The 21,861-nt window shown below is 50.3% G+C and overlaps 1 protein-coding gene across 5 annotated transcripts in view; it reads right to left on the bottom strand.

Annotated features, from left to right (window-relative positions):
• The window catches only part of SIK3 (SIK family kinase 3), a 69,147-nt gene that overhangs the window by 19,434 nt on the left and 27,852 nt on the right, over positions 1 to 21,861 (bottom strand). For all 5 annotated transcript variants that reach the window (XM_066334724.1, XM_066334720.1, XM_066334722.1 and 2 more), the window contains exons 2-9: positions 14,072 to 14,188; positions 12,793 to 12,856; positions 7,117 to 7,278; positions 2,015 to 2,139; positions 1,631 to 1,754; positions 802 to 920; positions 359 to 469; positions 90 to 233 (exon numbers count right to left, since the gene is read on the bottom strand). In XM_066334724.1, coding sequence (XP_066190821.1) covers positions 90 to 233; positions 359 to 469; positions 802 to 920; positions 1,631 to 1,754; positions 2,015 to 2,139; positions 7,117 to 7,278; positions 12,793 to 12,856; positions 14,072 to 14,188 — 966 coding nt within the window. The remainder of the gene's footprint in view (positions 1 to 89; positions 234 to 358; positions 470 to 801; positions 921 to 1,630; positions 1,755 to 2,014; positions 2,140 to 7,116; positions 7,279 to 12,792; positions 12,857 to 14,071; positions 14,189 to 21,861) is intronic.

The following is a 21,861-nucleotide window of genomic DNA, read 5'->3' as shown; positions in this document are numbered from 1 at the left end:
CTGCGAACACCCCTGAGCGAGTGTGAATTTAGCAGGTAAGGGGCTGGCTGGGCCTGCAGGGCTGGAAGAACACCGGAAAGGGGACGCACCTGGATGTTGGCCGAGGTGGGGAAGGTGATGGTGCGCGGGATGCTGGGCGAGGGTGCGATGCGCAGGTTCTTGTGTCTCTTGAGGCGCTCGCAGAGCAGGCTGTAGATCGCGCTGTAGTGGTCGTACGCGTCGGCTCGCAGCGACTGCAAGGCAGAGAAACAGCGGTCACTCCTCCTTGTGCAGCGATGAAATAACTGTTATACTGTGCTGGGGCTGCTCAGCGGCCGCTGATCAGCACGAGGAGCGGGCAGGACACGCCAGGCCTCACCTGCACCGTGCGCTCCTTGTCCAGCCCCATGTCCGCCATGGCCAGCAGCACGTCCTCGTTCAGCGGCTCCAGCTGCCTCTCGGTCTTCAGGTGCTGACACTCTGCTATCAGCTGTGAGGGCACAGGCACAGAGTCAGAGTGACATTCCCAAAGGCACACTGATGAGTCACAGCGCTCCCGAGAGCCCAAGCACCGGGCTCTGGCTGCAGCTGGCTGAGGTCTGATGGCAACCGATCCGAAATCCACTGCCCCGAGCTCCCAAGGCCACGGGGGAAGATACAAAAACGTACATAGATAAGGAGTGATGTGGAAAGCAAGGCCAGGAGACACAGAAAAGGGAAAGGCCACACATGAGTGTGCCCAAAGAGCAGAACCAATACTGCAGCACCACGTGCCCACAGCCTGTTTGAGTCACTGAGCAGATGCTGCTCGCTGCTGCTCACCCTGTCAAACTCTGCATCGGCCTCCCCCAGCTTCATCCACTTGTGTTTGCAGATCTGCTCCATGGAGAGCCTCTTGCTCGGGTCCAGCACCAGCATGTGGCGGATCAGGTGCTCACACTCTGCCAGGGAAGAGAGGCCGGGTCAGCGTGGGGAGGGACACGGCTGCTGCAGCGCTCCCTTTCCAAGCTCCCCTTGGGGAAGTCACCTCACAAAAATACTGCTTCTCTTCTGCACTTCACACTGCTGGGTCCCCAATGTGCTACACTGCTGCAGACATTGATTCCCCTGTGCTAGGAAGGAGCAAAGTCACACTGGCTACACAGAGCCCTGTCACCCTGTCCCTCCCCATCTTGATGTGAGTGGCTTTTGGAGGCTGAGAGCAAAGCACCCTTAGAATGTTCTCCACTCCACAGCTCACTGTGAGTGATTTCTCCATTGTATTACACCCGTGCTGTCACCAAGAGGGACTGCTGAGGCTCTCCTGTTTAGACTGGGATCTAAATTTGCATTAAAAGCTCCAGGAATTTTCTGCACGGGGGGAACCTCTTCCCCAGGTAAGACAGCAAGCACGGAAGTTTTCACACAAAATTATTCCTTAACCTGACAGCAGGAAACCAAGTACCTACACATGTCTTTTTGTTAAGCTGATTTTATATGAAAATTCATCACCCTTTTCACACCCAAGATTTATTATTGAAGTGTTTTTGCAGCAGCAGGACACAAACGCTCCCCTCTGACGGGGCTGCTGCTGGAAACTCACACCCCATAACACCATAAAAAGCTAAAACTGAAGGAGGGGTGGTGAGAACCCGGCTGCCTGCCCCCTTACCTGTGGACATGAAGAAGGGGATGCGGAACTTGCCGCTGAGCACCCGCGCGCGCAGGTTCTGCAGCGTGCTCCCGTCGAAGGGCAGCGCCCCGCACACCAGCACGTACAGCACCACGCCGAGGCTCTGCACACAGAACACACCCAGTCAGCAACCCCAAACGGAATGGAGAGCCATCTCTGGGCAATGCATGCCTTTGGCACTCCCCACAGGCAAAGCACAGGACGTAGCAGCCAGGATGCAGTGCTGGATGGGTTCCTTCGGAAAACGCTTTTTGCTGCGTCAGGGCTTTTCTCCAAGACGTGCACTGAGCACTCAGGAAGCAAAGCCAAACAAACAGAGCAAAACTCAGATCAAAGACAGAGAGAAAGAGGCTCATCACATACCCAAATATCAACCTTTGGCCCATCGTACTCCTTGCCTTCAAAGAGCTCTGGAGCAGCATAGGGAGGACTCCCACACCAGGTTTTAAGGAGCTGGCCAGGGGTGAAGATGTTGCTGAACCCAAAATCTGAAAGGACAAAGAGAACTGATGAGAGGAATGTGATCCACTCCAACTGTCCTGAGCAAATGGTATTTCAGTAATTTCCTGAGTATGTACAATCCTGTAATGGCTAACTGCTACACAGACACTGGCAATGGAATCACTGAGGTTAGAAAAGACCTCCAGGGTCATCAAGTCCATCCTGTGCCCAATGCCCACCTTGTCACCAGCCCAGAGCACTGAGTGCCACGTCCAGTCTTTCCTTGGACACCTCCAGGGGTGGTGACTCCAAACCTCCCTGGTGCCCTGAGCTCTGGGCAGTGCCAGCAAGGACAGAGTGCAAAGGGAAAAAGAATGGGAATTCTGATTTTTCCAGAAAGCACTACAGGGGCTGCAAACTTTGGTTATGGTGGGCAGCTCTACAGAGTCAAATTCTTCACCAAGAGCAAATAAATCCTGAAAGAGAAAGGTCTTCACCTCACAGGCAGCCAACCATCAGCTTATGTGGGCACTAACAGCATTCTCTGTTAATTAACCTGCCTCCCCCTGGCTCACAGCTGGGTCCTGCACTGCAAAAGGGCAAGGAAACCAGTCTGGATCCAAGAGAAGGGAGTTGGTTCTTGTAAAAAGAAAGATTATTCACTACATTTCCTTCCTTTTTTCCTCCTCAATTGAATTCAAGCACTCACAGTCTCAGAGAGCAGTTCTGAGGTGCCCCCATGTTTTTTCTAACACATTCAAGATTACCAGTTAATTACCAATTAATTGCCAGTCCCACACTGAACTCCAAGTGAGGAACACCAGTGATGACCAAGAGCTCTGTGCCAGAGGCAGGAAAATCCCACCAGCACGACCCAGAACACACTGACTGGTGATGAGTCCGTGCTCCCTCTTGCTGCTCTCCTCACAGGAATCTCCACGACCTAATTTCAGGTGACTCCTCTCCTCCTTTGCACAGCGTTTGCAGAACCCAGCAGGACACCTGGCACTGCTCCTGCCAGCTCAGCTCCAGGGGGGCACAGCCAAATGGCTGCACCCTGTCCCTTGGCAGGGAGCAAATTCTCACTGGGGAGATGATTTATGCATGTGGAGAATACCTAACGCAGCCTGTTCCTGTGGAAACACCTGGAGTACATGCCAAGCTGCTCCAACCCCACCTCAAAACAGAGCAGAGACGGTAAATGTTCTTTAAAGACACTGTGATATCAAAACAAGGCACTTACACGCCCGTTGGGTTTTTACTGTTGGCAGTGAAGCCATCTAAACCTCCAGTCTGCCTTTGGAGGACAATTCCAGGGAAATAGCAAACAGCTGCACAATTGTCTTTTCCACCTCTGCAAGCTTTTGAGCTGCTGTGTCACGTTCAAAGCAGGATGTGTAACAAGTGCCTGAGTTACGGCCACCGGAGCAGCAATAAACGCTGCAGCACTCAAGGTATTTCCCAACACACAGCAGTTGTATCAGGGTTAGACATAAACTCCTTATGACTGTGGAGTTTTGGCACTTCCCATAAATCGAGCGAGTTATCCTGGTTTAGTTACTTTTGTTTGTCCCTGTCAGTACACAAGTGGGCTTTGAGCACCTGGGGAAGCGGCTGCGTTTTCCAAGGAGTGCACAGCCGGGAGCAGCTCCAGCCCTGCCAGGTGAGAGGCCCGAGCTGCTCCCCACTCTGCTGCACAGGTCACAGCGAGTGTCAGCAGCAGGGGCAGGGCTGTGCCATTCCAGGGCTGTGCCATTCCAGTCCATGCCATTCCAGGGCTGTGCCATGCCAGCTGGCAGCACCGCGGCCTCGGAACAGACACGCAACAGCTGCCTCCTGCACCCTCCTCTGCTTCCCGCAGATTGGTTGGCTGGGGAACTTCACCCCTTCCCCACGGTGCTGAAATTTGCCCAGGGATTCACAGCTCTTTTGGACAGGGCGAGGAGCTGGGGAGAACGGAGAATTCCTGTCCTTAGGGAACGGGGCCAGCAGGTCCCAGGGCTCTGTGCTCGCCCTGCATCTCGGGCTGAAGCCTCTCCCTGTGCAGAGATGCTGCTCTGCCCAGCCCCGCCCGGGATCAGGGCAGTCAGGCTGCTGGGCTCTGTGGGGAGCTGGAGCCAGGCAGATTCTGCACAGGGACACTGCTCCCAGGCTGGAAACGGCTTCCAGATCCCACCTGCGCTGCAGGACTGAGGTCAAGGCCGGGGAAAACAGCAGGGCTTTAAAAACCCAAAGAAAGTTCACGGGAGGATTTGAAAACCCCAGAGCAACTAAGCACAAAATCTAAACCAAACAAAAACACGAATTACAACTTAAATAAACCTTCTTAAAATCTATGGCCAAGGAGATGCATAAATCCAAATCCTCAGGGAGCAATCAGGTCTCATTCCACAAATAGATGCAGAGGCAAAGAGGCATTTTTGAACAGCAAGGTGAGTCACAATGATGTGATACAGGGAAAATATTGAAAACAAACATCTCTGCTTGAAAACAGCAGGTCCGGTGCCTCAAGTTTCCTTGGAGCAGAGCTCAGGGAGTGGCTTCAGTCTGCCCAAGAGGGATTTCACCCTCTGGAGGGGAAGGAGCAGCCGGCTCCTGCAGACGAATGCAAAGCGATGCATAGATGAGATTCCTCTCCGAAACCATACCCCAGGACGGGGTGTTTAGCAATCATCAACTCCTGGCTGAACTCTCCAGCTGGGAGCACAGGGAACGCAGTGCCAGCAGCTACTGACTCAGACTCGGAGAAGGTACACTGGAGAAAAAGCATCCATGGGAAAAATGAGAGCGAGGGTCACAGCATCGGGATCTCGGTGTTTACGGAAAAACAGCAATCAATCAAAACCCAACCCAAACACTGAGCACAGAGAGCCCAGCAGCACGGCCCACCCCGGGGCTGCAGGCTGACAGCCGGGACCTGCCTAAGGCCAGGCAAGGGACTGGGAGCTGCAAATGGATGTCAGGTGGAAAGTGCCTGAAAATCTGCACTGGTCAGAGCCTGAAAAGCTCCAAAGTTTGAGTTAGACACAGTTAACGGGTTTGGCAGTGAAGGTTCAGCTCTAACTGGTGTAACTGGTGTGTGCATTTCTGTAGCATTTCTCCTGGGAGGTCTGGTGTGAAGCAGATCTGTTGCTATCACTTTTTTTTTTTTTTTTTTTTTTTTTTTTTTTCTCTTGAAACAATGGAAGAACTGGTGTCAAGTTGTAATTGATGAGTTATAGGGAGAAAACTTAATACTTGGAAAATCCTATACCATAAATCAGCTTTTCCAGGCTACTTTTCAAAGCACTACAGCATCTTCCTGCCAAGGCAAACACTGCCACCATCAGGGTGGGGACTATCTCCTGGAGTCATTCTGGGAGCACAGATTTGGAAGGAAAATAGTTTCCAACTCCCTTAGATAAAAAAAGGTTTCCACAATTTCCAGAGCTTCTCAGCCTGCTCATGTGGACATTTCTCCAGCAAATCCAGCTGAATTCCAGTTTCCACCTGGGTTATTTTTTAACTCCTTGCTGTTTGCCAGGCACCCTCCCCCTCCACACAGAGCGGATTTTCCCCGTGAACACAAGATGGCCTCAAACCATTAGTGCAGCCTTTGCACAAAACACCAGAAAGTGCTGCTCAGAGACCTCCCCCTGAGCTCCACAACCTCTCCACTCCCACTCCAAGGAGCTGCACTCCTGCTTCATCAGCGATGCGTCTCTCACTTATCTCCTGCTCCCAGAACAGCGGGGAGCAGGTTATCATCCCCGTGCCAAGGAGGACATGGTTCACACTGTTAAGCACCAGAGGGAAGTCCATGAAGTCCATCTCTCCTTCCTATCCCTTCCCTGCTCCCTCCTCACAGATGGAGTATGAGGGAAGCATTAAGAAATTACTGATGATTTTACCACAAACCAAGTGCTGAACTCTAACACCTCCGGATGGTACATGAGAACAGCATCACAAGCTAGACTGTTTCCTTTCTTCAAGATGCTATCAAGACAGAGGAGCATTTCCCACCTCCCAGAAGTAAAATTGCTCACACTGAAAAATTTTGTAGCCCTCAGCACTTAAAAAAAACAAACAAAAAAACACCAAGTTACAAACCCTTGCAAAAGACAACAATCTCACCAAGGAAGTCTGCCCTGCTGTACTCTAGGTTCTGGGAGAATTAAATGCTGAGTACAAGATCTACCACTTCCAAAGTCTATGAAATGAGATGACCAGGGCAGAACCACAGAACATTCTGAGTGGGAAAGGACCCACGAGGATTGAGTTCAACTCTTCAGTGTTAAATCTTATTGGTTCAATTGGTCATAATCTCACCAAGCCCAATAAAGTCAAGCCCAGTCAGTGCCCCCCAGAAATCAGCCAAGGCTCAGTCTCATGGTCAGAGATCACAGACATGCAGCTGTGTTATCAGGACAGGAATGCCCAAGGTGGAAGCTCTCTGGAAGGGCAGTTAGTGACAGAAAAATCCCACTGTCCTGCAAATCTCTGGGGGCAGGCAGTCAGGGCCGGATTGTTCAGCTCCTTCAGCTTCTCTCCCTGCAGGGAATAAACCTCCAAAGCACTGAGGTCACTCTGGCTCTGTCACACCACATTGTGAATGGTTCCAGGAGTGCAGTTTCCCCTTCACTGCTCCACCATCACCTTGTCATCCCTACTTTGCCATTCCTGCTCTCTCACCTAGCCTGGCCTGAGGAAGCCCTGAACCAGCAGCAGGACTCAGGACAAGGTCAATTTTGTGACACTGTCTCACCCATCACCCAGAGGAGTAAACACCACAGTGTCTGCAGCCTGGGGAGCCAAACCTGCCTTTTTTGCCTTCTTCTTTTACTTTACACTACTTGAAGGGAGTATAAATCCCCTGGCTACAACCTGGCAGTTTCAGCTCTGGGCAGCAGGCCACACAGAAATCCAAAGCTTCCTTTAGCTGCACCATGTTTCCTTCCCCCTGAATACCTGGAAGCAGCCAGTGCCTACATTTATTAACTCCTGAAAACAGCTGCCTTCCTCCCACACCGCTCAGCTTAGCTCACCTGCTATTTTGATGTTCAGGTTTGCATCCAGGAGGAGATTTTCTGCCTTCAGATCCCTGTGGACTATGTTACGACAGTGACAGAAGTTGACAGCAGCCACAATTTGCTTGAACTTTCTCCGGGCTTCCTTCTCAGCCATGCGCCCGTGGGCCACCAGGTGATCTGTGAGGTGAAGGAGAACACAGGTCATGGACACAGGGGCTTCTCGTGCTCGGGGAAGGAGCTGGGAAGAAGGTGGGCACAGCGTGGTTTTCAGCTCCAGCAGCAGACATGGAAGAGGCACAAACAGGGATGGGACACGCCGCTGCCAGTCCTTGTCTGGGCTGGCCCTGAGTGAAAGGCTCTGAAATTAATTTATACAGAGGACAGCTGAGGGGGTGCCTGGGAAATGAGAACTGTTTTGTCCACAAGTGCAAAAGTTCTAAAATCTTTTTCTACATCAAAATAAAAACGAAGCTTTTCCAGCCTTTGCCTCCAGTCAGACCCCAAGCCTTGCACCACATCACCTCGAGAGGTGCAGCCTCCTGGCCACGTGCCATCCTTCCTTTCCCCTGGGTTTTCCCAGGAAACGTGTCTTTGGTCTGACATGCCCTGCAGATAACTCCTGCTGGAACCAGCGAGGCCCCAGGTATCACAGCCACGAGCAGCTGCTCACCTCAGCTCTGCAGCCAGCACAGCTACCACCAGCTGCAGGAGGGATTTAACATCCTCCCTCTCTGTGCATCGATGCAACAACATCCTTGCGAAATCCAAGAAAGCATTTCATTATAAAAATGGAGCTGGCCTCCTCTATGGAAATCTGAGCACTCCCAAATATTTTGCTGAAAGCCTGCACTCTCACTCAAAGGTAGTGTTTGTTGCCAGCTGGGCTTTCCTTGGAAGCCAGCACTGCACACACGGACAGGAAAAGCCTCTCCAAGATCACAAAAGCAGGCACACAGCAGTGACCCGGCTGAAGTCAATCCACTTAAAACCTGGAAGCACCAGGCTCATAGAAGCCACTTGTCACTGTCCCACGAGTCGGGATGGACAGGCAGGAGACAGGCAGAAGAAAAGGCAGAGAAGGGAAGCCTCACTTCAGGAGGTTGTAACTCCTTGGTGGGACCATCGATCTGGCCTCAACACATCTCTGGTGAAAATTAGGCTGAAATGATTCACATCTCTCCTTAAACGCCATTAAACTGGGGGCTCAATATAGATATCTGTTCTTGAAAATAATAACAATAAATCACTTGTGCAGGTTTCTCATCAGGTGGTTGTGTTTTTCCCCAGTCACCCATTCATTAAAATACCTGCGACATAATTGACTCGCAGTAAATACTAATTACCAAGATCCATCAAAGCAGTTGTGCTGCTCCTGACTGCACAGCAACCTACTTCTGCCTTTGCCCACTCATGTTGTGCAACAGACTCGAGGTGTTTTTCAAAGAACTTGTCAATTAACTCTTGTTCATGGGATAAACTTATTCCATAAGCAAATCTGAAGCAGGGCTGGAGAAGGAAAACCATCTCCAAGTCAAATGTGACCCTCAAAGTGACCATCTCAAATTGCCCCGCCGTATTTCACTAAGGCATTTGCATGGTCATAAATTTGTTCCTCTAAGGAGACTGACAGCAGAGCACAGCAAGGGCTGCTCCAATTTAAGCCACTGATCAACAGGTAATAGCTCAGCTCCTAAACAAGGTCATTCACACCTTCTGCTCCGCCGGGATTTGGGAGCCAGCCTGTCCACACAGCAAGTGCCCTTAAAACAAAGCACAGGGCTCCAATCTCAGCAATTTCTGAAATATTTTAGCAATTCTCCTGCAGAAAGAAAGCAAACTCAGCTACTGCAGCAGGTGTCTTCCTGCAAGTCTCTCCTAAGTGTATTTTTGCCCAAACCAAGTTCACCAGTCCTGGCACAGCTGGTGACACCTGCTGCCACTTGGGCCACCCCCTGCCTCATGCCACTGACCCAGAAAACTGCTGCCCCTCTGCCCAGCCAGTGCTGCTCAGGCTTGACCTGGTTTAGGTGTGAAATCTCACTTTTGATGAAGAACTGGGAGCGGAGGCCCAGGCTCTGCACGTAGGCACCGCGCTCCGAGCCCACTGACATTTCTGCACCAGCTCCAGAGGAAGGACACAAACAATGAGGCTACAGAATACTTCACATACCACCAAGGGCAACTGTACGCCAAAATTAACCATTGAGAGCTTAGTCTGCACAAACCTCCCATGCAGTGGAGGCCACAGAGCTGACCTGAGTGTGGAGCTGGGAAGCAGCATCCTGCTCTGAGCACCCAGAGCTGTGGCTGGGCTGTGCTCAGAGCACAGTGACGCTCCTCTGGGTGTCCTCCAGAGGGGAAGGAATGCATCATTTCATTGCACAACCCTCACAGACATCACTCACTGCTCTCTGTACTTACATGAGGCACCTGACGCTGCTCTCTGTGTTAAGAAAACAATCCAACCCTACACTGAGGAAAAATCACCTTTGGTTCAGAGAGCACTGACACACAAGTTTCCACTCCCCGCCTCTGGACAGACGCCTCATGCTTTTAAGCTGCTTTCTGTCTGGAAAACAAACAATGATGAAGCTTCCCATCTCCTCTGTGTGGTGGATTAAGTCACATTTCCAGTGAATTTGGTGACCTTGTGATGTCAGAAGCAGTCTGACCTTCCAGAGACGGGCACCACAACATTGCTGAATGTGTCTGCCCAGTTCACGCTCGCAGAGCTCGGGACAAGCGGGCAGGCTGGGGACACAGGGCAGACACGGTAACCACATCAACCAGATGATAATTTTCTAAATTTCCTCGGATTTTTTTTGTTAATCGACCAAGAACCCATATTCAGTCAGAGAGGACTGCAGATTATTTACAGTTTTCATAGTAAACAGCCGAAATCAAACCAGATTTGTAGACTATATTCCATCTGACCTCAAAAAAGCACACTCCAGGGACCTGGAACAGGGACCACCCTATGTTTAAAAGGAGACATTCATTTCTTCATGATGTCAAACCAACGACCCAACCACACACAAAACACGGAGAGGGACAAAAATAACAATTTACATTTGGCTGCTGAAGCCCACAGCAAACCCCAGGCCTGTCCCTGGTCCCCGCTACGCAAACAGAGTGAATTATCAAACCATTTCCAGTCAGAGCTGAATCAAAGACTCTTACGGCACAGCCTGGCCACCGAAGGAGCCCTGTTCCTGGAAGTGTGGATAAACAGGTGGTCCAGCCCTCCCAGGTGCTGACCCGGGATCCTGCACAGCTCACACAGCAGGGACAGCCCGCACTCACTGACTGTGCCCATTTGGAGAAACCATCGCTATTCCAGCTGAAAATTCTGACCCCCAGCACTGCCTGTGAAATACTGACAGCTCTTTGGTACCACTTAAGCCTTGGGAAGTTTTGAAAGCATCAGGGAAGCAACTCGAGATGTGTTCCTCAGAAAAACTTGCAGCTCACAACAGCACAATGCTGTAGGTCTGGTTCTATGGGGCTGCACTCAGCCTGGCCCTGGGCATTTGGCATCCAGAAAACCACAGCTGTCAGCCCCACTGGCCCTCCAGCACCACGTTTTAGAGCCTATGTCACACAGGTGCTAAGACATGACCAAAAAATAGATTAAAGAGACTCAGCACAGGCTGATTTCACAGAGAACCCCCAGTGCCCAGTAAGAGGCACGGTGACAGTGGCTGCCCACACACACCCCACACGCCACCCCTGCAGCACATCCACCACCCCCAAGGAGCCCAGCTGCCCCACGAGGGACAGGCACGGGGATGAGGCACTGTACAGGTGAGGTTCAGCCAGCAGGAGAGCCCAGCTGCCCACACTGCCATCGACTCTGTCTCCAGCACACGAGGACGTGAGAGCCTTCAGCACTGGAGAGGCAAGGACTGCAAAGAAACCTCCCCAGAATGGGCTCCTGCTTCCTCCCTGCAAATTGCTTCCGCTGTTAGAACAAAGTCTTAATGTCTCCTCAGGAAACTCTGAACACAAAAAGCTGAGACTTGAGTTTTCCCCTCTCTGCTCTCGCACTGAGGGCAGTGCCCAAAAATCCTCGGAACTGGGAGGAGAGGCACGACCTCCTGGCCTGGGTCTGGAGAAGCCTCACACTATCACAGAGCTGGCTGCTCCCAGCTATCAGCAAGGATAAAATGCTGGGCAGCAACATGGAAATTAGCCATGCTAATGAGCTGAATTTACTACAGCAGAAAATCTTTCAGAAGGCAATTAGGTTTTCACTTCGACTCACGCAGAAGGCTATTTTTGTAACCAAAGAATCCATTCCAAGTTTGTATATGAGCTTGCACATAGCTCTGGATTTAAAAAAAGATGAGCCCATCTCTGCCAAATTCAACAGAAGAGGGAGAAAAAGTAAAAAGAGATTTATATTTTTCTGTGGTGATACACACCCAAGCCAACTCCAGGACATGTGCAAGTGACTTTGCTGCGCACAGGAAGGTGAATTTCACAAGCCTTTGGAACTGCTGAGTGTGTCCAGCACCATGATTCATATTTGAATAAACAACTGGAAGGCTCAGCAAGTCAGTTTTCCACCAGGCAATCCACACTTCCCAAACATCAGCTGTCACTTGCTTCCCCTTCGGCTGTCACCTTCTCAGGGAGAAATCCAAAGGACATGGACAATATTGACAAGAAGCCATGGCAACCATCTAGAGAGGTACTGAGGAACTGGTGGCAGTCTGTAGTGGCTGGAAAACAGCGCTTTTCAGCTCTTATTTTCCTTAATTTGGGGCTCCTCTTGCTTCACTAAAAGCTTTGTCTTCTACTAAAACTCAGGTTCTCCTCCAGAGAAATGGGAAGTGAAATCAAAAGCGAATCTTCTGCAATGACTGACGAGGACAGGGGGAGTGCTCCCAGGAGTTGACAGCCCATGTGTGACTGTCCTTACTTCCTTGATTAAAGTTAATTCAAGCACAAAGGATTTTCCCCTTTTTTGGAGGCTCATATTGGCAAAGCCAGTACAGACCAATGTTGCAAAATCCTGACTCCGTCACCCTGCACAAAATTCCAGTGTACAAAGAAATTCCTATTTCTACAAGTTTTGCTCTTGTTCACCAAACAAATTAATAAATCAGCCCACAGTTTTTTTTAGTTGCGCTGCAGAGATACTTTTTCCCTTTCAAGAACAGCTCCTGTGGTCAAGAACACTCAGCCAAAACTCTCTGGGACAATGGTGCTTGGAAGGGATGTAACCAATGCTTGCTAAGATAACATCAGATATCAAAAAGAAAAGACAAGACGTGGTTTTGAGCACAAAACACTCCAGAACTGCAGGACTGCCTGTTTCTTTGAAAGCTGCTGACACATTCCAACAGTTCCACGATCATCAACAAGGTTCAGATAACCTGCTGGGAAGTGAAGCACTCAGCAACACTAAAATCCAACTGCGTGACTATTTCCAACATCTTTAATCCCAAAGTGAGCACAAAAGAGGAGCAGCACCACCTGTCAATGAAACCCAAAGAAGACACAGAGGTGATGGGGGTTATTTTTCCATGGAGTTGATCTCATTTACTCCTTTCCTTCTCCTGTCAATGGAAAGTTTGCAGGCTGAAGGGCACCTCGGCTGAAACAAGAGAGTGTGGCGGCTATTTTCAGTTTACTGTAGTTGACCAAGTGCATTATCTGATTAAAGAATGCAATAAATGTACTTACCAAATATTTCCCCTCCACTGGCATACTCTGTCACCAGATAAATCATCCGCTCCGTCTCCATAACCTGCACACAAGGACAGAGGAGTGACACATAAGGAGAGTGCAACAAGAAAGAGCTCCAAAACCACCTTTATTCCTGCTGTAACACACGTAACTGCCTTCAGCAAACCCAAACTGTTACCTTCCTGTGCTTCCCAGAGCCATGTGCAGGAATGGACAGGAGCTGGGGACAGTGAGGATCAAACAGCAACTTTCAAACACTAAATTTGTAACTACACAGAACCCTTCATCTGCACCTTTTTCCCCCTGTTCTGTTTCCCCTCCCTTTAGCATTTGCTCCCTGGTCTTGTCCTGTTCCAGCAGCCTGGAGACCTCTCAGGGCTGCTATCCTGCTCTTCTCCCACGCTAAAAAAGCCAAGCCACAAGTGTCACCTCTTCAGTATCACATCAAAAGCTTTAGGATGGAACGAAACAGGTTTTAAAAAGGCTTTTTGGATTAAAAAAAAAAGGGTTTGAGGAGTAAGTTTGCAAAGCAGCACTCCCTGAGTACCTTGAAAATGCCACAGTCCCTGTACATCTCACACATGGTTTGGCCAAAGGAGCCAAACATTAACCTCTGTCACTTCTACCCAGTTTTAACTCTTTGAAGTCTGAATAAATATTTGTATCTCTCAAGCACAGATGAGAAACAGAGTCCTTTATTCCTCTGCTCCCATCACTCTGCTGCACCCTCCTCACAGAGGGGCATGACCTGTGTAAAGGGCAGACCACGTGGCTTCTGCCTCTGAGGGTTTTGTTTGCAGACAAAAAAAAAAAGTCAAACAAGCTGGAAAAAAAGTCTGCAAACAATATTCAGAAGCAAGTCTGCTGCCAGTATTAATCCCCTTCCAGGAAAGAGCTGAGCAGATCAGCAGGGCCTGGGGGCCACAGGGAGCTGGGCAGGGAGAGGAGAGCTCAGTCCTGCTCCCGGGTGAGATTCAGTCCCTCCCTTAAAGTGAGAAGGGGAACCTGCATCCGGTTTCAACTGGGAAACTGAGAAGCACACAATGGTCATAAACAAGTGGCAGCAGGCCAGCCCACAGAGGAAGCACCGTGTCCCAGAAAAGAGAAGGATTAGCTACACTTTCCCCCTGCCCCTCCAATCAAAGCACTTTGAGACCCTGAAAACATAAAGGGTCTACAGTTCCATGTGGAAGGAATGGAGGGATAACTCTGGAGAAAAGTGCCACTGCACAGTGCAGGGTCCAGGGATGGAAACTCCACGGCAGAGTGCTCCTACCTGGTACAACCTGATGATATGTGGGTGGCAAAGCATCTTCATGATCTGAACTTCTCTAAATATCTTCTTCAGGTTCTCTTCATCCAGCTGAGTCTTATCAATGATCTTTATTGCAACCTGGCAGAGGGGAAACAGAAGAGAAGTTACTGACCCAGCTGCATGACCCACACAGCAGGGATGGGAATGGGGGGTAGTGTCAGCCTTCGAACAATTGAGGTATTTATTTATCTGTTTTAAACCAGAAGTGCTCTGTAACGCTACACTAATGGAGTTTAAACAAGTCTAAGTGCTTCCAGTCAGCTGCTCTCCATCCCCAAGATTTTCCCTCCACCTCCCTGGTGCTGGCAGCTCCCAGCTCCTTTGGGCACAGACTGCAGAACTACCAGACTCCAAAGGTGGAGACACTTCTGTGCTAAGAATCATCTGCCCTCAAGTCCACTGAGCACCCTGTTTCATCCACACACAGACAAGAAAGAAGGGAATCCTTTCTGGAACGCCAGGATGAACAGGAGAGAAAACACAGAGTGAAACCTTGATGGAGAGAACAGCTGAGTGCAAAAGCTGCTCTGCCTGGCAGAGGAACATCTGCCCTGCTGCTTCTACATCAAATTTCAACCTTAAGTATCTTCCACCCCACCACGAAACACCCCTGAGAGCGAGCAGCTCCAGTCTTGGGATTTGTGGGATGAATTACCACCCTCCAGCAGGTTTTCTCGCTCAGAGATGCTCTCCCTGGGAAAAGAGCCACTTTCACAAATCTCCTGGTTGCTTTGCTGGAGAGCTACTTTACACAAGTCCTGCCCAGGAAGGCTGCAGGATCATGCAAAGGCCTGGGGAAGGGCATGCAAAGCAGCACTGCCACGAAAACCACTGAGGATGCACGGCCAGAAAGATCTGACCCAGAAACGCTCGGCTTGTCCCAGACCCCAGAGCTCAGCGGGGACAAGGACAAGTCCTCTGTGCACAGCAGTGTGCCAGGAGCACGGGCACAAACCCACAGGGCCACACGACCCCAACACATGTCCCTTCCCTAATGCCAGCCCCAAGGGCAGGGCTAAGGGATGCTCTCACAGGCATCCTACAACCAAACAAAAGCAGCCTTAGATCCTTTAAGTGAATCTTTCTTTAAGGGAACAATCTGAAGCACATGAAAATTAAGCCCCATATTTTATGATCAAATCCCTGCCAGAGCAATAACCGCCCTGCATGTGAGCAGAACCCAGCAGAATCCTGAAAAGGCACCCAAGTACAATAAGCTGTTTCTTTCATTTGAAACCTTTAATTCAGAGCGCAGGAATGCTTCCAGCCTTCCAAGTCACTGAGCATGCTTCCTACAGCAGGAGCGGGAGCTGAACGGCAGCCAGGTCTGGCACTTGGCGCTGGGAGCTGCTGGCAGCAGCGGGGCTGGAGCCCAGGCACGAGGTGAGACAGCAGCAGGGGCTGCCAGGCACCAGGGCTGTGATTAACGGGGTGCAGAGCCCCGGGACCGGCCCGGGATCCACCACAGAGATCCCTGCACAGCACCCAGAACGGGCTGGGAAAACTGACCGAGCCAGAGGGGGATTGGGGAGCACTCTCCACATGCTTTTCACCCAAGGTTTTCCTGCAAGAACGGGCTTTTGTAAGGCTTCAGCATAAATATACATAAAAGCGAAGGGATGCTTCCTCCAAGAGTGAAGCCAAGATGTCTACCCAGAGACGTGAGTCATTTTTGGGCCCAAAGACGTAAATGAAAATCCACAGATCTGGAGTATTCCTAAGCTCCTTACTCATTCCCAGCTCTATATTTGCTCTAAGGAACTCTCATTTCCCAGCTTAATTATATGGCTCGAGCTGACACTCTCGGCCAAGTTCAGGCTATGTAGAGCATCTGATTGCACCCAGCTTAGTCAGTAGGGCCAGACACAACAGAAGTGAATTCCTCTGGTTTTCCCTGATAACCCGGGGCAGGGAGGACCAGGCTGCCACCTCCTCTGTCCCCTTGTGGGATTTACACGTGGGGAGTGAAACTCCACACCCACAAAGGCACACAACACCTGGGTCGGGAGCAAAGCGAGACAAACAGAACTCGGGAGATGAGAAGGATCTTCTTGAGAAGGATCTCATCCCCAGCTCAGCCAGGCAGCCCCAAAGCCAAAGCCACCCTCAGCAGCTAGGCAGAGGAGAGAGCTGAAGGGGTTTCTCCCAAATGTTTTCATTCCGCACAAATGCCTCCAGCAACTGATGCAACATGAAAGGCAAAAGTCTCCTGAAAAATCCTGGGGAAAGCACCTTGTGCTCGGGTTTCAGGAAACGCAGAGCTTCCTCAGGACCCTGCGAGGGTGGAAGTAGGAAATCCCCTGGGTGCTGGGCAGGAGGGACACGCAGGGAATTCCAGGGATGGGGGCTGATGTTCCACCCGGGGCTCTGCAGGGGAGCTGCAGCTGGTTTCTTCCAGAGTTTTGCTCTTTGGGGTTTTTTTTGGAGAATCATTCATTTTCCAGAGGGAAGGACTGGTTTAAAGGTTTCCCAGAGAAGACCAGGTTGGTTCCTCCACTCCTGCATTTCCTAACTGGTTAATGCTCTCCCTTCCTGGAGATGATTTGGGATTTTAACAGAAAAGGGACTGGCTGAGGTCCTGGGGTTGCACCAGCCACGCTGACTCCATCTAAAGCTCAAGGGAGGCCACAATGAATTCAGCCCTTTATTTATTTATTGGAGATTATAAATTGGAGAAAAAAACAACCAAACAAAAGGATCTTTACCAGAACAATCTAAAGCACATGAAAACTAACCTTCATATTTTATGATAAAATCCTTGCCAAGGAGATAACTGCCCTGCTTCCAAATATATATATACAAATTATTTATTATTTATGCAAAAATGACCAGTCCCAGGTAGTTAAAATAAACCCCAAACCCCAAAATCGAGTGCATTCCCTCATGCTTACAAACAGCACATAAACCAGAGAGGAAGACTAAACATCATTAAGTAAAGCACAAATTCAGGCACAAGTAGAAGCGGAAGAAAACCATGATCTAAATTCTCAAACAATGAAATACTCTAAAAAAAGGAGTCTGAGAAATTAACTATTCTTTTATCAAAAGTTAATGAAGCTTACAGGCAGGAGGATAAATGCCAAGCCTGGAGCATGCATGCTGCTACCAATTAACAAAATGTTCCCACCACTTGTAAACAGTTCATTTATTCCTTCTTGCATCCAAGTAAAACTTGCACTAGTAATTTGAAGAAGGAATTGCTATTTGGGAGAAATGACAAGCTGCTCAAAACAATTGGTGGAGAGCAGGTAAGGTGTTCAAACTGACACCTGCAGGTCACTGTGGAGGCCCTGCTCTCCGAAGCCAGGTGGCTCATCCAGTGTTTTTCCAGATTTTTCTGCTCCTGGCGCACCTCAGCTGAACACTGCTCTGTAATTCCTGTGATCCCAAAGCTGTGCTGAGTGTATGTGCACGCCAGGCAAAAGCCTTGTGGGGAGGAGTGGAAATTTCAACCACATGAAAGCAGAAGGGGTAGAGCTGGGAGAGGGAAGGAGGGGTACCGAAACTCGGGAAGGCCAACAGGGAGCACACACTTATCCCTGATAGCAGCACACCCCAGTGCATCCCACGGGAGCTCAGGAGGGACACAAGGCAAGGCCAAGGCTGCAAGCTGGCTCCAGTGCACCCCAAAATGCTCCTGGGGAGGAGCCCAGGCTGCTCCTCTGCCCTGAGCACTGACCACTTCCTCCAGCCCAGCACATGGAGCCTTGACAATTCTCAAACTCACAGCATTCTCCTCCAGTTCCCAAAGTGTAACATCAACAACAGCATAAATCCCTATTTTGCTCTGAGATTGCCAGATTTTCAATGCTGGCAGACACCAGAGCTAAATTATGCCAAGGTGAGGGGCTCTGAAATGAGGCAGAATAGGAGAGAGGGAATATTGGGATAGGAGACAGGAGAATATCAACTTGCAGGAGTCACAGTTTACATGGACGCCTTGTTCCTCAGCTGAGTGTGGATAACAATCCAGACAGACTTCCTTGAATGCACAGTGCCCTGCCAACAGGAAGGGAAAGGAGCTGCTGGGTGCCCAGGCGGATGGGCAGGGAGAGGACAGCCACTGTGCCCTGCGCTGCTCCAGCTGCTTGGAAAGGCTCTGGAGAGAAAGAGGTGGAAGCACGGTCTGTTTTCAGTGGAAAGGAGCCATGGGACACTGCTTCCTTTTATTTCTGTGCTGTGAACAAAGGAACAAGCCAGAGACCTTGGCCTAGGCTAAAATCTCCTCCTTCATGCCATGCATCTGCTTGGATCTAATTACAATTCAATGATAAAGAAAATTTCTTGCATGCGTGATCATTTCATAAAGAAATCACCTTTTCCCTTTCAGTTCAGTTGTTTCTGCAGTGGCCTGAGTGAAAATCAGAAAACTCCACTTCTTCCAAAAGGAGCCCATGAGCTCAGTCTGATCAGCGATCACTGTAAAAGTGTAATTATGGCAGCGGCATTCCTGTAAATCAGCACGGATCTGCTCCGTGGAATGGGAGCCAACAGATGGCACCGGCAACCCGACTGCATTCAGAAAATCAACATGTTTATTTGGGAGCAAGACATTTCCTAGAACTGTCCCGGAGAGTCCTCCTGCTCCAGATTCCTCCTGGAGAAGGCTCAGTAAACAGTCACTGGGTGTCCTCTGCCATGGATGGAGGTGTCCCTGCAGCTCAGCTCTTGTGTCACCCTGACATGGCAGAGCCCCACGGAGAGCTGTCACCACAGAGAGCCTCTGAATAAACCTGGAGAAGGCTCACCCACCCCAATTCCTCCCACATTTCAGGCAGCAAAGGAGCCCCCTCCTCTCTGCCCACTGCAGCCTGACCGGGCTGACAGCGAGAGCTGTCCCAGGGGCTGACAGGAACAACTCTTCCCAGCTGCTCCTGCCTGCCACAAGCACTCGGGAAGCTCGGGAACACGGCCTGTTTGGATTAAGCAGCTGCTGGAGGGGTAAAAATCCCTCCTGTAAGCAGATAGCGGAGCTGCACGGGGGAACTCCAACAGCAGAGACCAGAATTACGACAGAGAAGGGGGAAAAACAGAGGGATAAGGAAGTACACACTGCAGATATGCATATGAGCCACACACAGAGGCACTCGACTGGCATATGGACACAGGGCTGTGATAAAAACACAACGTGAACTGCGGGCTACTGCAGGTCGTGGCCTTTTCGGGAGCTCAGCTGGGTGGATGTCACTCCACAGCAATGCCGCGCTTCCGTATGGACACTCGGATGGCACAGGCACATGTTCCTCAGGCAAGCTGTCAGCACAAGCCTGCTGGTGTGCTTGGGGTCACCAAAAGTGAACCCTCTCCATGCAAATAGGCAATTTGTACAGTTTTTAGTCCTAAGAAAGCACTCGAGAAAAAGGAAGCACCGACACTGCTGATTCCCAGACTTCTCTTGGCAAGCTCATGGGTAACACAGGGGCATCTCCTCCTTGGAATTAATTAACCAGCAGAACCTACCTAAGTCAAAGTGATACAGCAAATAAAACTAGGCCAGTCTGCAGCAACATCAGTGGCTTTTGGAGGTGGCACAAATGCAAATATTGGCAGCAACTGAAAGCAGGAAACTGTGGACGAAGATGTGCACAGAGAAGCTGCATTTGCTCAGGAAGGAAGTTCTCACCTTGTCCACATCCCTCTGCACAATCAATGCAGGGACTTGTGTCTTGCACAAGGTGAAGAAAATACTGATGGTGCTATGAGAAAAGTCAATACATCCAAATCCTCTTGGCCGGCTGCAATGTTAATACCCGGCTTGTGCGAGCGCCGCGCTCTGCCGTGACCTTCCCTTGTCCCACAGGGAACACAACTGGGATCTCAGTGGCCAAAGCACAAACCCCACATTCACATCCACGGCTCAGAGAACCAGCTACACCCAGGTAAGAAAATCTCATCATTTCAGGGCATGTACAGCAGTTTACAAATGTCACAGGACAGGAAGGTCACCTATAGCACCCCCAAGGATCCCAGACTTCATCCGTGCTGCATTCCTTCTTTCCCAGTCCTGGATTAACCCTGTGCCAGCAGCTGCAGCTTCTCTTTTCCAACAGAAGCCATCAAAAAGGTCCAAGAGGTGAGTGCCCCTCACCTGACACTTACTGCTTCACAGCAGCAGCCTCAGTGCCAGTTCAATGGTGATTTAACCCCAAATGCAAACTCTTTACCATTCTGCTGGAGGCTGCAAGGGGTGACGGGTAAATTCTGCCACGTTCAGCCACAGCAAGAGAGAAATAATGTCCTGCAACCCACGAGAAAGCTTGGTCCCATTCGAGAGCTCTACCTGTCACACTCACCTGGATGCCAGGTCCCAAACCCTCCTCCTGGAGAGGTTCTCATTATTTCATCACCTGGAGCAACAGCGGGAAACAACAGAGGCTTGGAGTCACCTGCCCGGGCTGACAGACACTACATCAGAGCATGCTGAACAGCATCAAGGGCTTTGGGATTGCAGAGAAAGGCACGGGAAAGGGAGCTGGAGATGCCAATTAGATAAACAAACCATCCTGGTGCACGAAGAACCTCCCGCTGCAAACGAGAGGTGCTGCGAGGGCGAGCTCCGTGATTCATCACCTCGGGCTGCAAACACAGACCCGGGAGGAGGCTGAGCACAAGGACAGGTCACAGAACTCCACACGGGGCTGGGAGAGCCCATCCAGGATGTATGGAATCACCACACATCCCCACAAAACCTGATGGCTGCTCAGCAAGTTCCCTGGGCTTCAGGCTGGCCAAGACTCAGAAGACCAAGCAGCGACCAAGGAGCTCAGCCATCCACAGCTTAAGCACAGGAATCCCTTAAGCTACACCACATCTACTTCTAGCCCTTATCCCCTCTTAATGACAAGATTTCCAGAGCTTTTTAAAGTTCTGGTCAGACACTGAATCTCCTGGTCCCTGCCAGTGCTGCCTTTTTCTCCTGGGCTACAGCAAGAGACTCCATGGGATTGAGCCGAAGGCAGAGCAAGTCTCAGCACAGCAGACTGCAGGTTGCCACACCTAACCACCTCAAACACAGCGCGGGATAGCCACACCACTCCTGTCTGCTGAATTCCACAGCATTCACACCGTGCCCTGTCTGCATTCCCACTGACCTCTGTCTCTTCATTTCACACTCTGTTACAGGAGAAAACCCCTCCAGCCCCAACAGCTCCAGCTGACATTTATGCCAGTAATTTGTTTTTAGTTCAGAAGCCTTGTAAAATTCCTGTAATGCTTCCCAGATGCAAGGCTAAGAAACTTCACAGGAGTCAGAACGTGAATTAGAGGTGGTATGGAAAATTATTTATCCTGGTGAGGACGGACAAATGACAGCCTACAGTGAGTGAGCTACCCTGAAACACATCCCCATGCCCATCCACAGAGAGCAGGCACTAAGAGCTGCATGCCTGGGAGGTCAGCTCACCACACTCCTCCATACCTGGACTATAAATCCTGCTTGAGGCATTAGCAGGAATTCTAGTGGGATGCAGCAGGACAATGGTGAGTGGAAGGAACGAAGGCTGAGCCCTGAACACGGCTGTGCTGCAGCCCCACGATCTGCTGACAGTCTGCAGCACTACCTCCACGGCTTCCATGCAAATTAAAAGCACTCTTGGCACTTACTACACAAAGACTGCACTTGATAATTAAAACCGGTTTTTAAATGCACTTAAACTAGTGCAGAAGCTCATGGAGGTGCATTTAAATCGATGCAAACTGGTTAACTAACAAATGGGATGTGAAAAAGCAGAGCCCGGTCACGTAAGCTCGAG

Source organism: Sylvia atricapilla, chromosome 23 (assembly GCF_009819655.1).
Source record: "Sylvia atricapilla isolate bSylAtr1 chromosome 23, bSylAtr1.pri, whole genome shotgun sequence".
Lineage (NCBI taxonomy): Eukaryota > Metazoa > Chordata > Aves > Passeriformes > Sylviidae > Sylvia > Sylvia atricapilla.
This window is presented reverse-complemented; position numbering and strand designations above follow the sequence as displayed.